Source organism: Sorex araneus, chromosome 3, assembly GCF_027595985.1.
Source record: "Sorex araneus isolate mSorAra2 chromosome 3, mSorAra2.pri, whole genome shotgun sequence".
Classification (NCBI taxonomy): domain Eukaryota; kingdom Metazoa; phylum Chordata; class Mammalia; order Eulipotyphla; family Soricidae; genus Sorex; species Sorex araneus.
The window spans coordinates 163,869,691-163,895,475 of NC_073304.1; the positions used below are offsets into that span (position 1 = coordinate 163,869,691).

The 25,785-nt window shown below is 46.1% G+C and overlaps 1 protein-coding gene across 1 annotated transcript in view; it reads left to right on the forward strand.

Annotated features, from left to right (window-relative positions):
* The window catches only part of LOC129403501 (adrenodoxin, mitochondrial-like), a 69,991-nt gene extending 55,728 nt beyond the window's left edge, over positions 1–14,263 (forward strand). Inside the window, 1 exon segment of the mRNA XM_055132168.1 lies at positions 14,130–14,263. Coding sequence (XP_054988143.1) covers positions 14,130–14,263 — 134 coding nt within the window.
* Positions 14,264–25,785: the final 11,522 nt, after the last annotated feature.

A 25,785-nucleotide genomic window follows, 5' to 3' on the forward strand; every position in this document is an offset into this window, starting at 1 on the left:
TCCTTCCTTCCTTCCCTTTCTCCCTCCCTCCCTCCCTCCCCCGCCCTCCCTCCCTCCCTCTTATTCCTTGCCTTCCCTTCCATTCTCTTCCTTCCTCCTCTCCTCTTTTCATTCTCAGGCTTTACTCCTGGCTCTGTGCTCAGAGATCTCTCCTAATGGTGCCCAGAGTATCATATGAGGTGCAAGTATTAAACTGAGATTCACCACTTGCAAGGCAAACAGCTTATCCCCTGTACCATTCTTTGATCCTATTACTTTCTTAATATCCTTCTTGTATAAGTTTTCTCTTTTTTCAATTTTAAAACCTTTTGTTGTTTAAATTTAGATATAGGGGCCCAGGAATAGGTCAGTGAGAGAGCCCCTGCTTTCCAAGTGTGAGATCAGGAGTCGCATCCTGTGCCATATGCTCAAGCCCAGTCCCAGTGGCACTGCTGTCTGGGATCCTGATCTAGAAATTCAGAGACCTCTGGTGCACTGCATCCAAGTGTGTGCAACTACCACAACAATATGTGTGTGACCCCAGTGATTAGCATAACCAAGTGTGTGAGCACTGCTAATCCTCCTCATTACAACAGTGAGAAGGGAAGGGAAAGGGAAAATTAAGGAACACAGCATCAACTAAGGCATAAGCACATCCATCAGCATAGGCCTATACAGGGTCAGGACCAGCAATATCACTGTTTTCCACCTTCACAGCTCTTCTCACGGGAGTGTCTACAGAGGGAAAATCTCGCATGGAGTTGTCATTGGCTGTCCCCTGGGACGGTAACTGCTTCGTCTGGAATGTGTCTTGCAGGACACTCCTGAGCACACAGTTAGGAAAGTGTGCTTGCTGGAAGGCCTATTTGAGGTGGTGTCACTATTTATTTTTTTTGTTTTTGAGACACCTGGCAATGCTCAGGGGTTCCTCTTGGCTCTGCACTCAGAAATTTCTCCTGGTGGTGCTCAGGGGACCATATGGGTTGCCCCAGGGATTGAACCCTATATAACCAGGAACTATTCTAGTTCTCTGCTCTGGGATTCTTCTTAGCAGTGCTGAGTGAACCCAGATGCAAAGTCTGCACTCCAGCTCTTTGCTCTATAGCCATAGTTTTGGGGACTTTATTCATTTCTTCTTTGTGGGGGGCACCCTGGAAATGCTCAGAGGTTATTCCTGACTCTGTAACTCAGAAACCACTCTGAGCCGTGCCTTGGGGACCAAATGCCCTACCAACTGTACTCTCACTTTGGCCCCAAGGAGGTTATTATTATGCTCAGAAATAAGCACACATGGCTATCTTCACTATTTTTTTTCAGCAAAGATTTCCTTCTAAGTATACAATCCACTTGAACATTCATTTCAATTAGTGTTGAGATCCATGACTTCAAACTTTTGCTTTTGTTTTAGGGCCACACCTATTTGTTCTCAGGAGCTCTGCCAGGCTTGGTGTGGAGGGTCATTGTCGAGGAACCACAGGGTACTGAGAATTGAACTAGGGACTTCAGTTTTCAAACCCCAGGCCTTTGAGACTTTTCCCTAGTTTCTTTTCAGGGGAGGATGGATTTTCTCTCTCACACACACACTCTCTCTCTCTTTGTCTTTCTCCCTACCTTTCTTTCCTTCTTTCTTCCCTTCCTCCTTCCTTCCTCCCTTCCTTTTTTCCTTCCTTCCTTCCTTCCTTCCTTCCTTCCTTCCTTCCTTCCTTCCTTCCTTCCTTCCTTCCTTCCTTCCTTCCTTCCTTCCTTCCTTCCTTCCTTTCTTTCTTTCTTTCTTTCTTTCTTTCTTTCTTTCTTTCTTTCTTTCTTTCTTTCTTTCTTTCTCTCTTTCCACTTATTTATATTAATTCAATCATAATGAGGCTTTCCTAACTGTGCTCAGGAGTGAATGCTGGCAAAGCTCAGGGGACTTTATGTGGTATCAGGGTTTGAACCAAGGGTGGCTGATGCAAGGCTAGTGCTTTAATCCCTATACTATACTAGTTTCAGACAAGTTTTAAGAGGCTTGTTGAGAGAAAACATTTGAAAAGCCCTTGATTGTGGAACTTCTTTGGGTCACCACTCCATCACAGGATTTCAGTCTCTCTCCTCTTCCGCTAAGCATTTCTATTTGAATTTCAACTGCTCATGAGCCAGTTCCTCAGGAGTGGTCGCGGAGAGCTCCCAATATGGGGCTTGAACCCACAGCGAGCATCTCCATGTGGTCCTCTTCCATGCAAAGGATAAAATCACTGGCTAATTACTGGCTCAGTTATAGCCTTGTTGAGTTTTTCAAACCTCCTCCTCCTTGGCAGGTTCTTTGCTGTCATGGAGACATCTTTAGGAGCCCACTTGCAGTTGTCACTCCTCTCCTTAGAACTAATCCCAAGCCAGATACCTAAGAGGAATGTAAATCCTCTAATCTTTCTAGGAGAGTAGCAGCACCTTCTCCTGTCCTCCTCCATGGAACCATAAGCTCAGTCTGAGAACATCTATGATAGGCAAAATTCAGAAAGGCCTGTCATGCTTCTAACAACAGTCCTTCTCCATTTTGCTGCTGTTTCACTTCAGGAGGGCAACTTGGAAAGTGGCTGGATCTCCTGTCAAGCCTGATTATTTCTTTCATATACCTTACTCCTGGTTCTCTGCTCATGGATCACGCTCTGGGATTTCAGCTGATTGAAACACGTGCAGGCAAGCACCTTACCTGCTGAGGTTTCTGTCTATTCCCTAAGTAGTTCTTTGCCAAAAAATGGAAAAGAAGCCAACATCCAAACGAAGAAGTTAGAAAGAAATTAAGAGTAATTCTGAAGAATAAAAGAAATTCAAAGAGTCAATGGAGAAATCATATTTTAAAAGATCAAGGTCCAAATTTATTTGGAAACACAGTGAACTAACAGTAGGAAAGCATCCAGAAAAGAACATAATAATATGAAAATTAGTACACTCTGATAAGTTAACTATCCAGTTATTATTATTGACTCTAGTATGATTTAGTCATTTCTCATTGGGAACCACTCCCTGGGGGATTAGGGATCAACCTTGATGGCTTCCACTTGCAAAACATGTGCACTAGCCCTTTAAGTTCTTTTACAGGCTTCCACACTAAGATGATTATTATTTCTGTTCAGTTTGGGGCCACACCCAGCAGTGCTCAGGACTTCCTCTTGCTTTGATGCTCAGGGATCACTCCTGGTAGGGCTTTGGAGACCCTATGCGGTGCTAGGGGTTGAACCTGGGTCACTTTGCATGCAAGCTGCATGCAAGGCTACTGATCCAGGGACATCCTGTACATTTGCCTGTAGGCGTCTGCATCAGGACAAGAGAAGACTTTAGGCAGGAAGATCTATTCAGGCAAAGATGGCAATTCTTTATATATCAGTATGAATTTCATTTGAATTTTGGAAGTTTATTAACATTACCAGCAATAAATCAGCAATAGAGAATAAATCTCTTGGTAGTGAAGAAAGTCATTGCTTGGGGTGGAATATCCTATCTAACACTTAAAATAAATCTAAACAACTAGAAAGATTAGTGTAATGGTGGTGGGATTGGTCTTGGAAGATTGACTGGAATTAATAATCGTGAAAAACTTGATACAACTCAAATAAAATTAAAAACTTATAGATTCTATCTAAACAACAGGATGATAATTTCTCACATTATCCCTAAATTATATGGATTACGTATAATCATAAGCAGTATTTTTAGGGTGGAGCAAGGCACATCAGGAAGTGTTCAGAGTTTACTCCTGGCTCTGCACTCAGGGATCACTCCTGGAGGGACTATATGTGAACTGAACCTGGATCAGCCATGTGCAAGGCAAGTCCTTTCCCTGTTGTACTTTCACTCCAGCTCTTAAGCAATTCTTACAGTTGACAAACATGCAATGGAACTAGAAATATATTATGTGACAATCACACAAATCATGTGTACATATGTTGTCAAACAGCAGTTCTTGTGCACTGGACTTGGAACCAGTGCAGCCTAGATTTGAATTTTGGATCAACAGTAAGTAGCAATGTGAGTCTAAGAAAATCACAACCACTTGGTCTCCGTTTCCTCACCTGTGCAGTAAAGAGGATAAAACTTGTTTGTTTTGTTTTGGGGCCATTCCTGGCCATGCTCAGGGCTTAATCCTGGCTTCTGTGCTTCGGGATCAGTTCTGGAGAGGCTTAGGGCACCGTACGTAGTGCCAGGCATTGAACCCAGGGAGGCAGTGTGCAAGGCAAGTGCCTTACCTGGTCTACTATCCCTCTGACTCCAAATCTGATTTTGTTGGTCTTGCATCTCCAGCGCACTGTTGATGTCAATCAATATGCATTGATTAAAGGCAAGTAGAACTCTACAGACTTGCTGTGTTAAGGATATGAGAGAAAAGCAGTGAAGCTTCTTAAGACAGTTCCTAAAATCGGTATTAAATAGTGATGCTGTACAGTGGAGAAGGGAGCAGGAAGCTGGTTGGTTCATGAAGATGACTGTGAGAGCATTCCTTACTCCTGGCACTTTCATTCTCAGTCACTAGATGTAGCACCCTGATGAGGTGCTCAATAAAATATCCCATTTGAATTTTGATAGTGATTACAAGACATTTTATGAACATGACCTTTTCTTTGATATTTTTATTTTTAAGTTTTTAAATTATATTTTATTGAATCACCGCGGATACAGTTAAAAGCTTTCATGTTTGAGTTACAGTCATACAATGTTTGAACACCCACCTTCCACCAGTGCACATTCTCGAACACCAATCTCCCTAGTATATCCCCGCTCTTATCTCCCTCAAGGGCAGACAATTTCCCACATACTGTCTCTTTATTTTAGGGCATTATGGTTTGCAACACAGGTACTGAAGGGCCATCACTTTTGGTCCTTTATCTACTTTCAGCACACGTCTCTCATCCTGACCGATCCTTCCAACCATCATTTTCTTAGTGATCTCTTTTCTATTCCTGCTGCCTTCTCCTCCCCACTCATGAGGCAGGCTTCAAACTATGGAGTAATCTTCCTGGCCCTTGTGTTTACCATCCGTGGGTGTCAGTCTCATGTTATGTTATTTTGTATTCCACCAATGAGTGCAATACTTCTATGTTTGTCCCCCTCTTTCTGACTCGTTTCACATAGCATGATACTCTCCATATCTTAGCACTTAGAAGCAAACTTCATGACTTCATCTCTCCTAACAGCTGCATAGTATTCCATTGTGTAGATGTACCCGAGTTTCTTTAATCAGGAACATGACCCTTTTTGAAACAACCAATACTTTAAGTTTTCCAAGAAAAAACATGGGTCTGATGCTTTCATCCAGAAAGGGATGGTCTGTTGGATAAATAAGAAGACGTTATGGGGAAGAGAATTTACGGACCTTAGTCAAATCATGTGACCTCTAAAATTTGTGTTCTAGGATCAAATGCTTACAAATTTGCTTTGGGAGTCTTCAGAATATCATTATCAATACTCATTGAAATGAACTTTTACCCATATCTGAAAATACGGAGAACACTTATTTCCATCTTACATCTTCATGCGCATCCTTTATGCTTCCTAATAAAAGATACATGACATGAACTTTTTCTCTGGTCCCTACTGAACCCTGGACTCAGGCCCTATCCCTAGTGATATACTCAGCACTTAAGATGGACTGTGTGTACAAACAACTTTCCTGTATACAATTATCCCACAAAGCTGAGAGGGTAAGAGCCCTAAGCAAATGAATTCTGGATTTGCTACCCCAGGGCTTAGAGTAAAGGGAGCATATATACTATATACCCCCCCCCTGCCCACACTCACCAACATGCACACCCCTGCAGCTCTATTTCTACTATTAATTTATCTGAATTTTGCAACTATGGTCCCTGATTTTATTTTATTTTTTTTGATTGTTCAATATTTTATTTTTTATTTTTTTTTAATTTTTTTTAATTTATTTATTTTTAATTAGAGAATCACCGTGAGGGTACAGTTACAGATTTATACACTTTTGTGCTTATACTTCCCTCATACAAAGTTTGGGAACCCATCCCTTCACCAGTGCCCATTCTCCACCACCCGTAAACCCAGTGTCCCTCCCACCCTCCCCAATCCCATCTCCCCCCCACCCCACCCTGCCACTGTGGCAAGGCATTCCCTTCTGTTTTCTCTCTCTAATTAGCTGTTGTGGTTTGCAATAAAGGTGTTGAGTGGCTGCTGTGCTCAGTCTCTAGCCCTCATTCAGCCCGCAACTCCCTTCCCCCACATGGCCTTCGACTACAATGTAGTTGGTGATCGCTTCTCTGAGTTGACCTTTCCCCGGAACGTGAGGCCAGCCTCGAAGCCATGGAGTCAACCTCCTGGTACTTATTTCTACAGTTCTTGGGTGTTAGTCTCCCACTCTGTTATTCTATATACCATAGATGAGTGCAATCTTTCTATGTCTGTCTCTCTCTTTCTGACTCATTTCACTCAGCATGAAACTTTTCATGCCCATCCACTTGACTACAAAATTCTTGACCTCCTTTTTTCTAACAGCTGCATAGTATTCCATTGTATAGATGTACCAAAGTTTCCTCAACCAGTCATCCGTTCTGGGGCATTCGGGTTTTTTCCAGATTCTGGCTATTGTAAACAGTGCTGCGATGAACATACATGTGCAGATGTTGTTTCGATTGTACTTTTTTGCCTCTCTGGGATATATTCCCAGCAGTGGTATTGTTGGGTCAAATGGGAATTCAATATCTAATTTTTTGAGAGTCGTCCAAATTGTTTTCCAGAAGGGCTGAACCAGTCGGCATTCCCACCAGCAGTGAAGAAGGGTCCCTTTCTCCCCACATCCTCTCCAACAGCGGTTGCTTTTGTTCTTTTGGATGTGTGCTAGTCTCTGTGGTGTGAGGTGGTATCTCAAAGTTGTTTTGATCTGCATCTCTCTGATGATTAGTGATGCAGAGCACTTTTTCATGTGCCTTTTTGGTCCCTGATTTAAAAAAAAATCATGCCCCTTTAGACCTCTGCTCTTGGATCACTTGCTAGAAAGTCCTTTTTCTTATTCTCAGAAAATCGAGGTAGTTGAGGAACTGAGTGAGTGATATAAAACTTGTCTATCTCATCTTTTGTGGTTTTGAGAGACTTTCTTAAAGTAGAAACTCTATGTTTCTGTGTCTTCTTTCACGTGTTTGTACTGTGTTGCAGTTTTACATTTTGTTTTCAATTTCTTTCAATTTACTGATGCTGCCTATCTGCAACATTCCGTGGCCCATGGCTTTCAGCTGCTCTGAGTGGCCTTACGACTAGAACTCGTTGTTTGGGACACACTCCAGACATAGGCACAAGGGTGTTTTGGCCAACCTTTCCATCAACGTTGAAGAACCATCCCACGTCATTTTTGGATTTCCTTTTAAAATCCGTATGTAAGTGTCATTACATTGTCTGAAGACTTATCCAAGGTCTCAGAGGACGCAAATGTAAGTCCTTGGCGTCAACTATTGCTGTTTCTGACCTCCTTGCCATGGCGCTGTCACAACAACTACCAGGATGAAGTGTATCTTTAAGTTCATTCTTCTGGTTTTGTAAAGTTAAACATATTGCAGCTCATAAAAATAAAGGGTCCTGCGGAGAGATAGTACAGTGGGTAGGGCACTTGCATTGCATGTGGCTGGCCCAAGTTTGTTCCTCCGTGTTCCATGTGGTACCCCAAGCACCACCAGGTCACCGTGGTTCCTGAGGAGGAGTAACCCCTGAGCATCGCAAAAACGGGTCCTGTCAAGTTTCTGCGCATTCAATATGTTTGCAGACTAGTATAACCCTTGGATTTATCTCCTTTCATGAGACCTATGACGCTTCTTCTATTTTTCTAACTTATTAAATCACTGTGACCTATGACACTTCTCAAATTGTTAATTGTCCTTGTTGGACAACGCCCACGATTCACATGACCCCAGCTGAACTCCGGATTTTTGTTTTCAATGTCATTCTTTAAAATAGTTGGTTTTGTTTGAGGGTCATATCTAGTGGTGCTCCTTCCTCACCAAGACAAACTCCTGACCCGCTGTGCCATTATAGCTGCAGCTCTGACTCTACTTTTTTCCAAAGGGTAGGGGGAGACAGTGTGCAACAAGCCGTGTAGTTTACGGGGGTGGGGGGTGGTTTCATAGTCAAGTCCCTCCTGAAGTGCAGCAGTTTCTCGCCTCCTATTCCTGCATGGCCAAGGAGCAGGCAGGAGGAGGCAGGAAAAGCCCAACTGCCTGGCAGGTTGGAGCCGGAGCGCGTGGCCCCGCCCCCTGTGCCCGCCGCTGACGGGGGCGTGTCAAGCGGCAGGGGGCGGGGCCTCGCGCTGGTAGCCCGGGCCTTGAAAGGCCGCCGGGAAGGGGGGCGGGGCGGGCCGTGTTGGGAACGCTTTGCCTCGCGCTTCCCATTCCCCACTTCGGGCGCTGGCGGCGCGTTCCGGTCCCGCTGTCCTGTGCGGATTGCGTCGTACCGGTGGCCGCCAACCGTTGGCGATGGCAACTACAGTTAGCGCCTGGCTCCTCCGCGCCGCCACCGAGGCCCTGGGCAGTGCCCGCCGTGCCCGGCTGCTGCTCGGCGGTCCGTGCGCGCGGGGCCCAGCAGGACGCTGAGCGTGTCCGCTGGCGCGGGGAGCAGGTGAGGCGCGGGCGTCGGGGTTCCTGCTGGCGCCCGCCGCTGGCCGCGAGCCCAGGGACCTTGTCTGCCTTTCCCGCCCTTAAGTTTCCTTCTTCAGCCTCGCAGGCGACCAGCGGGCAAGGTGACCCGGGACTCAGTTTCCTCCTACCCCCCAGGAGCCCAGCTCTGCTGCTGCCAGTGATCTTTCCTGCCTGGACCGGACCTTTGCTCTGTCTGGAGCCTGCCTGGAACGTCCTAACTTGCTCCCTGTCTGTGTCCTGGCTAGCCCTTTCCTTCCAGGTCTTTCTCCCGCAGTTCTAGGAGGGTCAGGGCCCAGCGCTTGTTGGCGATGCCCATTTAGATTAGACTTCCCCCACACAGGTCCCTTTGGCTTCTCCCCCTGGTTCCAGTTTCCTGAAGCCAGAGTATTTGTGAGAGCCAGCAATGGGCCTGGCAGGAGTACTGAGTTTCCCCTGACCCCCAAATCCAACAGAAACTCCACCAGGCACCTTGTTTCTTAGTTTTTTGCTTGCTTGACAATATTTTCTTTTTTGTGTGCCAGTGACAGGGAACAAACCTCCATTTTCCACGGGCAAACCTTGCGTCCTACCGTTGAGCCCCCTTCCAGCATGTTTTTACTTATTTATATAGACTTTGAGGCCACATGCACCTTGCCCAGGGAACACTCACTCGTGGATGTGGCCTGTGGGACCAGATGGGGTGCCCTGGGTGGAATCTGGGTTAGCGGGGTGCTAGGCAAATATCCTAGCATCCGTGCGGTCTCTTCAGCCTCTTTAAGGCACAGATGGAAATTGTTCTTAGGCACTTACCAGCTCTCAGCTTCTATCCCTCTTGGTTTCTTGGTTGGTAAATGGAGGTTAGTCGTAGGATATAACTCAAGGTTGTCTGATGAAGCAATTGGATACTACAAGCTAGTAAGGTTTGGCTTGCACCCAAAAATTAGTAAGGACACTTGAGCAGCTGCAAAGGACTTCTAGTCCCAGTCAAGTTGAGCAAGTTGTATGTAATGTTAAGAGGGCAGGAATGATGGTTCAACAGATAGGGCAGCATGCCACCAAGCCAGGTTCAATCCCTGCATGCGTGATGGTTCCCTGAGTACCTTTGGTAGTTATTCCTGAGCTTAGAGGCAGAAGTAACTCTTTGAGCCTTGCAGGGTGTGGCCCCAATATAAAACTAATGTTGAAGGAGATGTGAAGAGGACGTTTTCCCACCAATTCTTAGAGGTGTCATAGACTGGACATAATTTGCTTTCAAAGACAAGATCATTATAAGATGCATCCAAAAGAAAATTCACTCCATTTGGAATAGTAACAGGATGGAGAAGCTTAGTTGAATTTCTACCATCTCCCTCTACTGTTTCTGAGCTCCTAGCTGGAAGCAAGACCTGGAACACAGTTAGGAGTTATGTGCCCCCTTTTCTAGTTCTACAGTAGAAACGTGCCAAAGAAACAAATATTACCCCCACCCTTGGGCGTACTATTTGCTGCCAACCTCTTCTCCTGGCTCAGGTTAAGAGGATACTCTGGGTCCCACCTCAGATACAATATGAAAACAGCTCCTGTCTGTTCTTGAGGAGCAGGACTGGGAGGTCCTCTAGATCACTGGGCCTTCACACCACAACCCAGGGACTGGTGACCTTGTTCTCTCTGGGCAGGGTCCATGTGCCTCTGATAATATTTCTGCTGTGTGTGATCCTCCTGCTATCCCCTTGGGCAGTGCCTGTGGCTGGTTCTTGTGGGAAATCCAACCTGCTACTGCATGCAATGGGTGACAAGAAACCATGTCCAGATACTAATGTTTACATATCATTAGGGGGTTTGCAGGATGGATGATTTCTTCCAGTAAGTGCTGTCCCCAGGGCCTTGGCAGGCTTTGCTGTAGATTTTTTGCTGCCGTGATCTTTGGGCTACTGTTCCACATGAACATTCATTTCTTGGGTTCACTGCTAGCTAGCCATCTTATACAGGCCAAGATTAGATTCTTTCTGGGTCTGAAAGTTTCCATAATCATTTTCATTTCTTTCTGGTACAAGGAATAAGAAAAGCATAGTGATTGACAACTTGTGCCAAGCAAAGGTTGAAAGGGACCATACAATAACGGACGCAGGTGAACCTTGCACACTTATCTTGAGAACAAACATGGGACTCGAGTGTGTAGGAATAGTTTCTCCTGTGGAAGCCCGAAGTGTCTGTTACACATACTCCACATTTGACAGATTCCTATTAGAATCCTTTCTTCAGCGCTGAGCTTGATGCTTAAGAGGTGAAAGCAACTGGTAGGGTTCCTGAGGGGAATAGTGGAAGTTCCAAGGTAAAAATAAAGCTTCAAGAGGTTAAAAAAAGAGGAAGTTTCCTAGGGAAGGGAAAGTTGAAAGCATGCAAGGAGCTGGAATGGGGTTGCTAACGGGAATCTGATGCACCATGTGGTACAGAAGGAAGATCCTGCCTTCTTCCAAGAGATTTATTGGCTTGGGGCTTTGCTCCCAGTTCTTAGGTAATTGAGACCATATAACATGCCCCCACAGTTCCCAGGGCCTCTGACATCACAGTCTTCTCTCCACAACTTGGGACGTTCTTGTTTCGACCCTCCTTACTAGAAAGGGGTTTTCCTTAGCCCTCTGATTCTTAGCCTCTCTGCTCTCTCTCTCTCCCCATTCCCTGTGATGAAATCTCAGGACTGTTTTCTTTATGTGGCTCACCCCATATGCACACACAGACACTGGTGACACCTCTCCCCAGGGATTCAGGCCACAGTCCTGCTCAAGCCCTGGCATTGTTTCCCACAGGCTGTAGATGAAGGAGATTCCATGAGTACAAAGTCAGGAGTGAGCCAGAGTTTGGAGCTTGGCTAAGAGCTGGGGATGGACTGGGGTACATCACCTCCAGCCTCTGTTCTTCCTAGGCACCCACAGCTAGTGACAGATGCCTCCCGAGTAGCAGGTAGCAGAGTGGGAATAGAGGAGCAGCAGGCTCTGGGAGTCCCACGGGCCACAGGGCTCGGCACCCACACCAGCCTTGGCCTCTGCAGTGCCTGCACTGGCCCTGCTCTACACTCCGACATATTTTTTTTCCTTGCATCTGCCCTTAGGCATGACTGAAAGTCAGCATTTATTTTGATAATGAACAAACATCTGAAAGGAAATCCAGCTTTAAAGAAATTGCTTGAGATGTTTTGTAAGTAAATAATTAACTTACATTTTAAGACAAGAGGAGCTGGAGTTTCTCATTGTTGTCCCATGGTATCTAATGTTTGTTTCCTAGAGGGCTATTTCAGTTTGCACTTTGTCTGGATTTGATACTGAGATAAAAATCTGAAAGCAGTAGCCAGGCATTGGTCCAGTGGGGAGGGGCGCTTGCCTTGCATGTGGTTTACTGAGTTCAGTCCCCAATTTAGGGAACCCCCATAGTTCCCTAAGCCCTGCCAGGAGTAAGTCATGAGTATTACTGGGTGTGGGCCCCCAAACAAACAAATAAGCATAAAAATCAATAAATAGAACGACAGGGCTGAAGAGTATAGCAGATAAGGCACTCAATCCTAAGCACCCATGTGGTTCCCCCATCACTACAAGGAATGGGTCCTGAGCACTACTGGGTGACCCCCCAAAACAATAGAAAGCGAGGGCAGTGTGTGGATTGACTCCTAGTGGGCAAATCTGCTCAGTTGTCATTCTTGGTGGAGTCACAGTATGTTAGAGTCCCTAGGCCTTTAGCAATAATCTGCAGCAGAGGATCCCTTATTTCTCTGGTTGACTGCTCCCATTTTGGGAAAAAAAAGAAAGTCATCAGCTCTCTTACCAAAATTTACCTTGATTACGTGACAAAGCGAAAGCACCACTACTTGTACTGAGACTACTGCCACTCCTGTGAGGGTCACCCATTTGGGGAAATACTGGTTTATACCAGCCTTGGCCCACAGAAGAAAAAAATGCTGAGCGCCATCAGGAGTGGTCCCTGAACGCAGAGCCCGGACTTAGTCCCAAACACTGCTGGCTGTGGCACCATCCCACCCCACCCTCAAAGTTTTGAGACCCATGAGATAGCTTCATACAGCAGTTTGAACCCAATGTCATATCTTGCTGTCATTTTCTACCTCCTGCAGGGACTTTGAAACTTGAGATACAGAGATTTAGGCAGCTGGTGTTCCTCTCTGAAGTCAAATACAGCTGTTCATGTTTCTTGCTTGAAATATCTCATGTTAATGTAAAAAGAGAAAAGTTAGTTCATGGTTAAATAACGGATTGGTGCATATATAATATAATATGTTTCCACACAGACTTTGAATTTCATTCATTCTTGGTGAGAGGGCAGAGATTGAACCCAGATCCTTATGCATACAAGGCAAGTAGTTTACCTCTGATCAATGTCTCTGGCTACATTAAGAGGATGTAGATTAGTGAGTAGCAGGAACTAGTTGTCTTAGATATTGGAAACTTGGCTAGAGTCAGGACTCAGTTCTAACACTGGCATCACTTTAGTTCATTCATTTAACTTCTTAAGGTTGAAGTTCTTTCTATAAAGAGCCATGACTTATTCTAAGATTCGTTTTCATTGCCAAGGAATATTAACAAAACTTGCATAGTGCTTACTGTCTCCTGGTCATCACTGTAGGTACATGTGAAGGACACACTCATGCAAGTTTTTTGGAGGGGCCCTGAGTGGGTGTCCTACCTAGCAGGGATTACTCCCAGCACAGGGCTTGGGAACCATTCCTGTTTGTGACAGGGGACCATACAGTGCTGGGAATTGAAATTGGACTTCTCAGTTCAGTAATGACTGAAAAGCAGTGGGTCAGGAGTAATCCATCTCTTTTTCTATGTAAAGCCAGTGGGATTGTTCTGTTGTTTTAGTGTTAGGGATTCAAACCTTAGCCTCATGTTCAAGGTATTTTCTCCAGAAAATGCAGTGTAATTTTAAAGTGACTTATTTTATTCTCTCTTGGACAAGGGGAGATTGAGTGGGCAGAGTATTCATTTTAATTAGGTGAAGGTCTGAGTGCTTTCAGCTTTCTCTTTCCATACACCATAAGACTTTGTAAGTTAAGTTGAGCACTTGAAGAGAAGAATAACTTCATAGCTATTGTATTTGTTGTTGCTGTATACGTTTTATAATGCTTCATTTCATTTAGTAGGAGCCTGCCCAGCATCACCTGGGGGTGCTTACATGATTGTGTAGGCCTGATGTACAGTGGTTGGTCTGCCAGGAAATGCTGGGGGCCAAGGGCCACACTCAGTGATACTGGGCAGTGTATGGTTTGAACTTGAGGTTTTGCACTTCGTACCCAGTCAGCTCATTTTTCTGTGTTATGTATTCTGGCTCATTGACTTGTGAGCCCTTGGGGTATTGGAATTGTGTCTAGATGTTTTCTTTCACAGCACTTAGCCCCACACCATATTACATTATGGTATGAATATGATTCCCAACCCTATGTGGCAGACACTTCTCCCTAACTATTCAGAAATAAAACCCTCTGATTTCGTATACTAATGCTGATTCCAAAATTTAGAAGTCATTAGATGATGTCGAATGTAGAGAGCGTGTATTCAATGTCTGTTACTTTTGTAGGTGCTTGTGAAGGAACTCTGGCGTGTTCTACCTGTCACCTTGTCTTTGAAAAGCACACCTATGAGAAGTTGGACGCAATCAAGGATAAGGAGTATGACATGCTTGATTTGACATATGGACTGACAGATAAGTAAGTTTTTAGGGTCGTTTCACTAGTACAGGGAATCTGAGAAGAGAAAGTTCTGTTAGTTCATGACTGAGATAAGCCTTTTGCATGTATTTATGCTCCCAGCCTGCAGATAACACTTAGATGTTTGAATACCAAAATATGACACATTATTAAGAGTATTTTCATTATTCTAAGTTTCTTCCTTAGGAAATGTTCCTCTTTCTAAAAATTAAAAACAATTAAGGAGTTATTGGAAGTATAATTTCTAGATTCTAATCCAATTTTCTAATTAATAAAAGTCCATTTTTATTCTAGAAATTACTATTTATCAAAACTTCATGAGTTAAACTTAAATTTCATACTTTTTCTTTTTTTTTTTTGCTCTTTGGATCCCACCTGGTGATGCACAGGGGTTGCTCTTGGCTCATTGCTCTTGGCGGTGCTCAGGGGACCATATGGGATGCTGGAAATTGAACCCATGTTGGCCCATGTAAAACAAATGTCCTACCAGTGTGCTATAGCTCCAGCCCCAAATTTAATACTTTTTTATGATGTTCCTGAGAAATAGTTTGAAAATTGAATGAAATATATTGGAAAAATTAACCTAGTTCAAAAATAGGTTTCAGGAAATTTAATGTATGGTAATTTTGTTAAATGAATTATAAATGTATTAGGTCAACTTTTTTTTGTTATTAGTAGGTAGAACTACTCATAAAAGTGTTAACATTTCTACTAGCAGTGATATCATCAAGACCTATACCGTACATAAGGTCTACAAGGTCACCAAGGGCAGATGGTCAGAAGGTGTCAGAAGGAGGAGAGAGAAGACTTATAAGACAGGGAACAACGGCACAGAAAGAAGACAGAGGACTTAAAAACAGAGCACAATGCCAAGGTTAGAAGTAGACCAGAGACTGAAGAAGAATACAAGGCAGTGGACTAGAGACCAAGAGACCAGAGGAGAGACTACAGAGATGAGAGTCAGAGACTAGAGAGACAGATGCAAAGAGCACAGCAGCACACATAGAAGCAGAGCACAAAGGAAAAAGATAGAAAGAGAGCACAGCAACAAAGAGAAGACAAGAAAACGAAGAAGAAAACTGAGACTTTGGAGACTTTGAGGTCCGTGAGGAGACTAGGATGATGGAACTCTGATGTCTGAGACTGCGCCATGAAGGGAGAGATTGGAGGACGCCAGGGAGTCTGCCCATCACTCATCCTTTGCCCGTCATCTGGGAAGAGCCTGGGGAGGCCACTCCTGGTCTACCAAATGACGCCTCCCCATCCTGCGTGTGCTCAGCCAGCATGTGGCCCTGCATTCGCAAAAGCCCACCGTTATTATCTCTTATGTATTGTTTCTTATGGCTGGAGTGATAGCACAGCGGGTAGGGCATTTTCTTACATGTGGCCGACCTGGGCTCGATTCCTCCGTCCCTCTCGGAGAGCCTGGCAAGCTACCCGTGGCATATTTGATATGCCAAAAAACAGTAACAATAAGTCTCACAATGGAGATGTTACTGTGGCCCGCTTGAGCAAATCGAACAACAGGATGACAATGATACAGCGATACCATATATAAAGGATACTGTCTAGTGTTGAAGTAAGGGAAGGGAGTTAGTTGATTTACTGTTTCAAGAGACAGGGCATTGAAGCCTTCATTAAGCTTGTATTAGGTGTTTATTTGTTTTGGGGTCACACCTGGTGATGTTCAGGACTTACTCTTGGCTCTATGCTCAGTAATTACTCCTGGTGGTGCTCCAGGGGAGCACTCTGGGATGTCCAGGATTGAACCCTGGTTGGCAGTGTGTCAGGCAAGTACTTTACCCTCTGTAATATCCTGGCCCTGTATTTCATGTTTAATTTGGTGATGATAATGAGAAATATATTTGAAAATTAATAGCATTAAGAAAAGCAACCTACTTTCTTTTTTTTAATAAGCGTGGAATACAGTTAGAAAGCTTTCATGTTCGAGCTTCAGCCATACAATGATCGAACACCCACCTCTCCACCAGTGCACATTTTCCACCACCAATGTCCCCAGTATCTCCCCACCCCATCTCAGTCCTCACCCAGCCTCTATGGCAGACATTTTTCCCCATATTCACTCTCTACTTTTGGACATCATCATCCTCATCATCATCCTCATCATCATCATCATCCCGTTGATAGTTGAATTTCTCGAGTGGTCTCAGTAACCTCTCCACTCATCCTATCCCTGAGATTTTAGAAGCCTCTCTCTACTCTGCCTTCCCAATGATGCTGCATTGGAGGCTCTTTCAGGGTCAGGAAAATGAGACCCAGCTTGTTACTGGCTTTGGCATACGAATACACCATGGGAAGCTTGCGAGGCTCTCCCATGTGGGCAGGAAACTCTCAGTAGCTTGCCAGTTTTTCCCAGAGGGAGAAGTAGGTTATAAGATATCACGCGGCCACAAGGCTTGGTCGCATATTATAATTTGCTTGAATTTTCCCATCACCATTTAAGCCTGGCTGCCAGAGGCAGACGCTAGATAATTTATTTTCTTTTGCTATTTTGAATATCACAAGAGGTGGCACAGCCACTTTTGTGACCGCGGGCTTCTGGAATTCTAAAATTGTAAATGATTGTAGTCCAGAGACATCTCTGTAGGGTGCTAATCCATTTTGGGATTCAATTGGGCATCTCTGGACCAGTGCTATAGGTGTGCTGAGAAGGTGCCCGGAGGCAGATTATGGGTATTACAGCCAGGACCCCAAACTGGTGCAACCTTATTTCTTATGAATACATAATGACAGCTACCTTTACTTTTATTGTATTGCATACATACTTTTATGTCTAATTGCCCTATTTTGTATCTTGGGCCATTGTGGTGTCAGTGGCTGTTCCTGGCCTGTTGCTCTGAAGTTGCTCCCAGCAGTGCCCAGGGCAGCATGTGAGGCCAGGCTTCAAGTCTAAGCCCCCTGCATGCAAAGCACGTACTCCAGCCCTTTGAGCCATCTCTATGGCCCTGCTGTTTTGATTACCATAGTTGTGTAGTTTAAAATTTGAAATCAGGGAGTGGATATACACAGTTGTATACTATATGGCCATAAGAAGAGATCAAGTCATGCAATTTACTGATAACTGGGTGGAACTGCAGAGTATGCTGAGTAAAATGATTTGGGAGAGAGAGACAGAATATTTTGGTTTTGACTTTTGAGCCACACTTGGCAGTGCTCGGGGCTTGCTCCTGGCCCTATTCTCAGGGATAACACCTAGCAGTGCTCAGAGGAACTTATGAAGTGCTGAGTACTTGGAGAAGCCATACGAGGCAAGCCCCCTAGCTGCTGTACTATATCTTCATCCCCTTTGTTTAGCGATTTCTTTTCATCGAATCACTGTGAGATACACACTTACAAAGTTGTTCAGGAGTGGGTTTTATACATACAAAGTTCCAACACCCATCACTTCACCAGTGTGCATTTTCCCATCATCAGTGACCCCTGTTTCCCTCCCACCACCCGGTTACCCCCACCAACTGCTTCTACAGCAGGGACTTTTCTATTCTCTCTCTCTCTCTCTCTCTCTCTCTTTTCTTTTGGGCATTATGGTTTACAATACAGTTTCTGAAAGGTTATCATGTATTTGCCCTTACCTATGTTTTGCAATTTCTCATGTGCCTGTATTACACCTTTTTGGTTAAGTTCCCAAGTATTTCTTCTATAAATATTTCTTTTTTTGTGTGAAAATATTTTTCTCTTCAGATTATTTAGTATGAGAGAACAGAGGCAAAATGACATATGTATATGTGTGTGTATTTGTTATTCTATAGCCTTGCTGAGTTTTATAGTAATCACAGTTTTTTAAGGAATGGAATCTTTATGGGTATTCTACATATACGATGTAGTCAACTTGATCTTCAAAGAGGGTACTATTCTTCCTTTGCAATGATATATTTATGTTTTTCTTTCTTTTGCAATTATTTGCTCTACCTCGAATTTCCAATACAATGTTGATAAGACCAGGGGCAAACAGGTTTCATCCCTGATCTTAGAGGGGGAGCTTCTGAGTCATCAATGTGTGTTACATTCCCAGGACTGATTCAGGACGTGGCCCTCATCATCCAGCAGGAGTTTCCTTTCTCCCATTCCTAGTTGTTGGGTGTCCATTATCAGGAAAGTGTTGAATTTTGTCTATTTTTCTTCTTCAATAGCTGAGATGACCAGGTGGTTTCCCCAAAACCTAATGAAAACCCATTTTTTGTTCAGTAGGCATCAGAGCATCTCTCAGAACCAGTTGCCGGCTCTGCCGCGAGCTTTGGGACATTGGCAGCATCACTGTGAACACATGGCAAAACAGATCATCCCCTTTGTCACCTCCTGTCACCTGCTGGAAAGGTGAAAGCTCTGGGAAAAGATGTACAGGGCTCCTCCTGCTCTTCTCCCTTAACAGAACTGGCGCCCAATCCTTCCCAGCTGGAAGCCCTGTTCTAGGGAATCAAATTAGGATTTTAGGCACTGCAATTTTGCCTGAGAGGGCTGGACACTAGGTCAGGAAGGGCACAATCCCCTGTCCCCCCACTCCCTATGTTTTGCACCTTGTGTGTACTGTTGAAAGCCAGTTGCCATGACTATTTTAACATTTTATTTATTTCTTTTTCATTGGACTAGAGCAATAGCAGAGGGGGTAAGGCATTTGCCTTACACGCGGCTGACCCGGATTCGATTCCTCCATCCCTGTGAGAGAGCCCGGGAATCTACCAAGAGTATCCAGCCCATATGGCAGAGCCTGGCAAGCTCCCTGCAGTATATTCAATATGCCAAAAACAGTAACAACATGTCTCACAATGGAGATGTTACTGGTGCCTGCTCGAGCAAATCAATGAACAACTGGACAACAGTGCTACAGTGCAGTGCTATTTTTAATTGAATTCCAGAAAGATACAATTACAAAGTAGTTCATGATAGGTTTTAGTCATGCAATGTACCAACACCCATCCCTTCACCAGTATATATTACCTATCACCAATATCTCCAGCTTCCCTCCCATACCCCACCTAAACAACAGGCCATTTCCTCCTCCTCCTCCTCCTCCTCCCCCTCCTCCTCCTCCTCCTCCTCCTCTTCTTCCTCATTTTCCTCCTCCTCCTTTTCCTCCTGCTCCACCTCCTCCTCCTCCTTCCCCTCCTCCTCCTGCTGCTGCTGCTTCTTCTCTCTCTTTTACTCTCTCTCTCCTTTTGGACATTATGATTTGCAATACAGATACTGAAAGGTTATCATGTATATTCCTTTACCTATTTTCAACACTGAATTCTTGTCCAGAGTCATCACTTCCAACTATTTCTGTCATACTGGTCTCTTCCCTGTCCTACTGCCCTTCACTCCCCAAACACTTGTGGAAGCTTCTACCCGTCCCTTGCAGCACTCAGCTTGGGACTAGCTTCTGGCATTGCTTGGAGGAACCATATGTGTTGCAGGGGATCCAATCTGGGCCCCACACATGCAGAACCTATGCACAGCCCATTGCATGCTCTCTCTGAGGAGCAATTGACTTATATGACATTAGCCTAAAGGAGGACCAGATGCAGAGAGATGCAGCCCTGGGCTATGCATTGAGCAGGTAAGTGCTGGGATTTGAACCCACTCACCTTACTTCAGGGGTCCCTGAAAATCTTGGGGTCCTTTTGTGGCCCTGAGATGTCACCTTCCATAACCATTTAGCCTCTGATTGGGGCACATGGTCTTTCTGGGTCAGCACTTGTGGGACCCCAGAGCACTGCCTGGAAACTGTGCCCAGAAAGGGGAGCTGAGGGAGCAAGTGTGTGTGTGTGGTGGGGGGCAGGCTGTGGCCATCTGGCTCTGAAGCTGGATGTTGAGGCACAAGCATTTGTTTTATGAATCACTGTGGCCGGGAAACCCGGGCTTGCAGCCTCAGAATTGTGACTTCAGCACTTTCCACTAATTACTGTAGATGAACTGGAGTGATAGCACAGCGGGTAGGTTTGCCTTGCACGCAGCCGACCCAGGTTCAATTCCTTCATCCTTCTCGGAGAGCCCGGCATGCTATGAGAGTATCTGCCCACACGGCAGAGCCTGGCAAGCTGCCGTGGCATATTTGATATGCCTAAAACAGAAACAACAAGTCTCAGAATGGAGACGTTACTGGTGCCCACTCAAGCAAATCATTGAAAAACCGGAGGACAGTGCTGCAGGGCTACTGTAGAGGCCCAGCTGGGATCAATCCGTGTCTTCTCACGCTTGGCTCAAGCTCAGGCTTGGGGAACTAATGTGAAGAGGTGTGCAACTAGATTCTAGTTTCAGCCAGATGACTGTGGGTCCTGCTGAGCATGTTGAATACACCATGAATACACCATGAATAGCTTGCCAGGCTCTGCTGTGTGGGCGAGATGCTCTGGGTAGCTTGCCTGGCTCTCTGAGAGGGGCAGAGGAATCGAACCCGAGTTAAACGCCCTACGGCTGTGCTATGGCTCCAGCTCCTGCTCTCCATGTTGATCCACTTATATGCAAATTTCATGACTTCATCTTTCCTAACAGCTGCATAGTATTCCATTGTGTAAATGTACTAACCTTCCTTTAACCAGTCATCTGTTCTCAGGCACTCTGGTTTTTTCCAGGTTCTAGCTATTGTAAACAGTATTGTAATGAAGATACAAGTGCAGATGTCATTTCTACTATATTTTTTTGCAGAATGATGCTTTCTTGAGGGGCCTCCCAAGCAGTGTCCTGGGAGTCCTGGTGCTACTTGACCAGTGACACTAACAATTCAGTGCTTGAACCCAGCAGTGCCAGGGACCACAAGGTGATCCCAGCAGTGCTGCGGGTGGGGTGCATACAGTGTTGGGGCTAAGCTGGTTCCCAACCCTGTTGGTGCCCAACCAGATTGTTAGGATGATTCCTCGGAGACTGACGTGCAAAGGGCAGGACCTTGGGCCCCACTTTCACGAGTGTGCAAGAGAAGGCTTGTGTGTCCTAAACGCTCTGGAAAGGGTTAACATCTCTTTCTTTCAATGTCATTAGTTTTAACCTAACTCCTAGTATAAGGAAGCAATCTTCCCTTTCTCACAGAAACCTACCCCAGCTCTGCTATGGAATGCAGACATTCTCTCACATCCCCTTATCACCCCAGGAACTATAACTGTTATCCCCTTATCACCTCAGGTACTGTTACTGCTGTCACCCATGGCGCCTGGATCCCTTGGTTGTTGACCATTAGGATTACAGATTCAACAGGACAAACTATTCCTTGATGTTTTATTGTCCCTCCTGTCAACCCCTTTTCCCCGTTAATGATTTTTCTGTACTGAGTGCATTAGATGTGTGTCCATAGGATGGTAAATCAAAGGGGCTGAGGGACACTTTTTTATGCTTCTCTGCCAGAGTGAGCAAGGAGCCTCTCCAGCAAATCTCTTTTCTCTCCTGTCTTACCTCAGCGCCCCTGACTGAAAGAATATTCACACAGCACAAATTGTAAAGCAGGTGTGCCTACCCCTTGTGTGCCTACCCTTGTCCTGTCTTCCGGTCTGGATGACTGTTTAATTTTAATGAGAGCCACACATGGCAATGCTCTGAGGCCTCAGAAGTGTTTGGTGCTCAGGTGCCAGGGAGCCATGTTCCTCAGTGATGGCCTGGTATGGAAGGGCTTGTTCTGGAACTCAGGGGTCTGGAACTCAGGGGTCCGGGGCTGGAACTTAGGGCCTCAGACATGCCAACATTTGTGGGGTGTGTGTGTTTGGTCTGTGTGTGTGTGTGTATTGGGGACAACCCCTTATCAAAGGCGTGACCAAGAGCAAGAGCTCCTAGGATTGATTACGGAGGTGTCCTGAGAACTGTTTTAAGTGTAGGCACCAGCTTCACACCTGCCAACTTTGCTTGTTCTGATTCCTGGCCATCATCTCCTGTCAATGCTGCGCTGAGAACATGGGGCCTGCAACCATGCCCATCTGTCCCAGGTCTCACTCAATCCCCCATGCTGCCAGACTCGTCTGTCTTTTGGGTTTGTCATGGCATGTTCGAAATGAAAGTTTTCATAAAATCTTGGATATAAGAATTAGGGCAGCCACGCCCACCTCCACAGCTGCCTCCTGCCCACTCACCCACTGGCCCTGCTCTTCAGATTCTGACCTAAATCTCCCTGGAGGGGCCACCAAGCAGCTGGAATTCAGGACACACCAACCCCAGCTGAGCACTGGAGGGCACTCTAGAGGGGACACGGGTCATGTCCCCGCCCTGCTGAGGCTCAGTAGCTGCACCCACACTGCACTGACCCACCATCCCAACTGCCTAGGGTCTAACTCCAGGGCTTCACTGAGACTCTCCTCAGACTCATCCCAGTCCCACAGATCCTAAACTTTCTGGACAGAATGACACTTCCTCATTCCTCAGAACTGAAACTCCAGTTTGAGCCACTAAACTGGATGAGAAAGTGACATAGACACCAACTCAACAACAAAAACAAAAACAAGAAGGCTCAACCAGCGATGAACACCTTACAGATCTTCAAAGACTCCACAACCCGGTGGTGAGATGGAACGATTTTCACGGCTGTTCTTTGACTGAAGTTATTTCAATCATTCCTTTAGCCATTTGATTGTAACAAGTAATATAGAACAAATCATTTTGGGCCTGCTAAAAGGGCAGGTGTGTGGGGCTGGCTGGGGAAATGGGGACAATGAGGAAGGAAGGTCACTCAGGAGGTGGGATTGGTGTTGGAATATCAAAAATCCATTCCATCTGTGTTACAAAAATCTTCACAAACCACAGTGTTGAAAGAAAGGCCAAAGGGTTAATTTTAGAGTTGATGAGAGACAGAAAGGGAAAATGTGAACTCTTTTTTGTATATCTCTTAGGACCTGTCATATTGAGTGAATTTTGATCCTTTCATCTTCCCTGATTATGAAGATGAGTAAGTCAGGACCCTCCTCTGATCTGTTTCAATGTGCACCATTGACCAGTTCTCAATTAACCACACAGGGTCTGTGAGTTCCGCACCCAATGGGACAGAGGGGACCCGATGTCAGAGATGTCCACTAGTAACAAAGGATGTCACCTCATGCCAATTAATCTCAGGCTCTGGGGTCATATGCACCCTGGGTTGTGGAACTCACAACTGTCTCCTGACTCGGGGCTGATTATCTGGGGAAGGCAGAGCTGTGATTGAGAAGATGAAGATTCTGTGTGGTCTTCTTCTCTGCCTGGTGACAGCTCCCCCAGCTGTGTCCCGAAGTGACAGGGTCTAGGGGAGGGAGTGACTGATTCCCCTTGTCCCCAGGTGTCCTGTCTGAGGTGCAGCTGCAGGAGTGGGGCCCAAGTCTGATGGCCCCCTCCCAGACCTTCTCCGTCACCTACTCTGTCTCTGGTTGCTCCATCTCCTCTGGCTGCTGCTGACTCGGGATCCACCAGCCCACCTGCTCTGGTTGGGGGCTATATGTGCTAGTGGAAACACATACTACAGCCCATCTTTCAAGAGCTGCATGTCCATTGCCAGAGACATGAACAAGGACCAGTTCTCCCTGCAGCTGAGCTCAGTGGTCCCCGAGGACACAGCTGTGTGTGATGTGTGAGAGACACAGTGAGGGGAAGTTAGGGTGAGCCCAGACACAAACCTGCTGAGACAGGCTGGGCTGCAGGGGTCTCCAGGGCCACCAGAGGGCACTCGGGACTGAAAGGGGCACAAGGACCAGGAAGGGGTCAGGCCCACAAAGGGAATCCTAACGGGACAGTAACCCATCCTGTGCTCAGAGTGACTGTGGGCATCATCCAGGGGTCCCTGTCCTGCCATCATTCTTAGGACACATTCATGGTCAAATGTCCCGCCAGGATCTTTTATACACTTCCTCCAGGATCTCACACTTCCTGCACCCCCTGTTTCTGCCCAGCCATATGGAGGTGAAGGTCTCTGACCCTTCCCGCAGTGACCCAGCACACTCCCCTCCTGCCTGCTCCCCGGAGAGGGAGAGTCTCACTCCCATGCTCAGGGATGCCCAGACATGGGCTCAGCTGAGTCTCTTGTCAAGTGGTGCCTGGTCACCTGAAGAACCACCTGTGACCCCCTGAGTCTCCTCTTCCTTCCTCACTCTGCTGTGTTCCTCTGTGCACGGCTAAGGGAGGAGCTACATGAGGACTCACGAGAAGCTCCAGCCCACACCCCTCAGCTCATTCCTGGACACTAGCCCTGCAGGGCCTTTAGGAAGGGTCCTGTTACTCAGTAGCGTTTATTAGTCCGGAAGATGCTGTTGGCATCACAACTGAACTGGATAAAATGGAAGCACAATCCTGGTAACTAGGATGCTCATTGATAGCCAATGAAAACATCACCTGAAAAACATACATGAATGATGAAACAGACATCAATGACGATGAATTGTTCATGCACTGTGCCCTGTGCGTGCTGGGAACCAGGACATCAGGGGCTACAAGTCTTTTTCATTCTGTACCCAGTTGCTTTGTTGGTGTGACAGTCAGGAAAACGAGGTTTGTCTTGGACCACGGGGCCTAAGAGCCGGCTGGGTGGGAGCAGCTGCAGCTGGGGTCAGAGAACTGCCTGTGCCTAGATGGAGTCTGTTGCAGTAAGGTTTGGTTAGACAGACTGAGGCATTAAGGTACGCACACGAAAGAAATACTGTATGGAGGATCACAAAACTGTCTCTGGTGTTCTGCTGTGCTGGAGAGCAGCCTGTTCAGCCCCCTTTGATGAACTAGCTTGGTGTTCTAATCCGTGCTGTTCAGCAGCATAGGCAGAATATGCAAATTAACTTGGTCAAGAGAAACAGTATCCAAGTCAGTTCCATAACCAGAAGCATAGTCAGTTAAAGTCAGAGTAACAGAAAAATCATTTGAACACACAAGCCTAGCAAGGCCTGAGATTGTGAGATGTTGTACACCAACAGGAGTCAAAGGTTAAGCCCACCCCAGTTTAAAAGGACCATGATGCTTTTTTGTCCACAAGCTGGTCACAGCTTCAGGAAGAGCCGTGGCCTCAATGGTTGTTCAGAGGGCTCAGATGGATCCCAGCACAGGGCAGACCTGGAGCAGTGGGGTGCCATGTCTTGGCTGGACGCAGTGGGGCTCATTCTCAAGATTTCTGGAACTTAGTCACTCAAGCAGGTCCTGTGGATCATGGAAGCCGCGCCTTGTGATTTCTAACCTGTGACTATGGTGCCAGACTCTGTGGGAGGACATGGGGCCCAGAGGATTTCTAGGCTCCCAGCACTTGGAAGCTGTCTCCCCAAGTTTGGTGGACTGAGAGCGGTCCCCTGGAGTGGCTGTGTGGAAGGGCTGGTTCCTGGGGCTCCTGCTCAGGGCTGGGGCCACACAGGTGCTGCTGGGCGGGGTGGCTATAGGACAGAGCAGTAAGACATGGACACTCGGGGCTGAACCAACATGTCGAAAGGAGATGAGGGAGAGAGGGCCAGCTGTCCAGAATATGCCCAGAGGTGGGAGCTTGGCAGCAGAGGTGGTGAACCTGCACTCAAGGTGGTAGTGGGAGAGGTGTTGAGAGGGTCCGGGAGGAGGGAGGGAGGTGAGCTGGTGGTGCTTTGGATGTTGGAAAGACAACGATGTCTCCAGCCC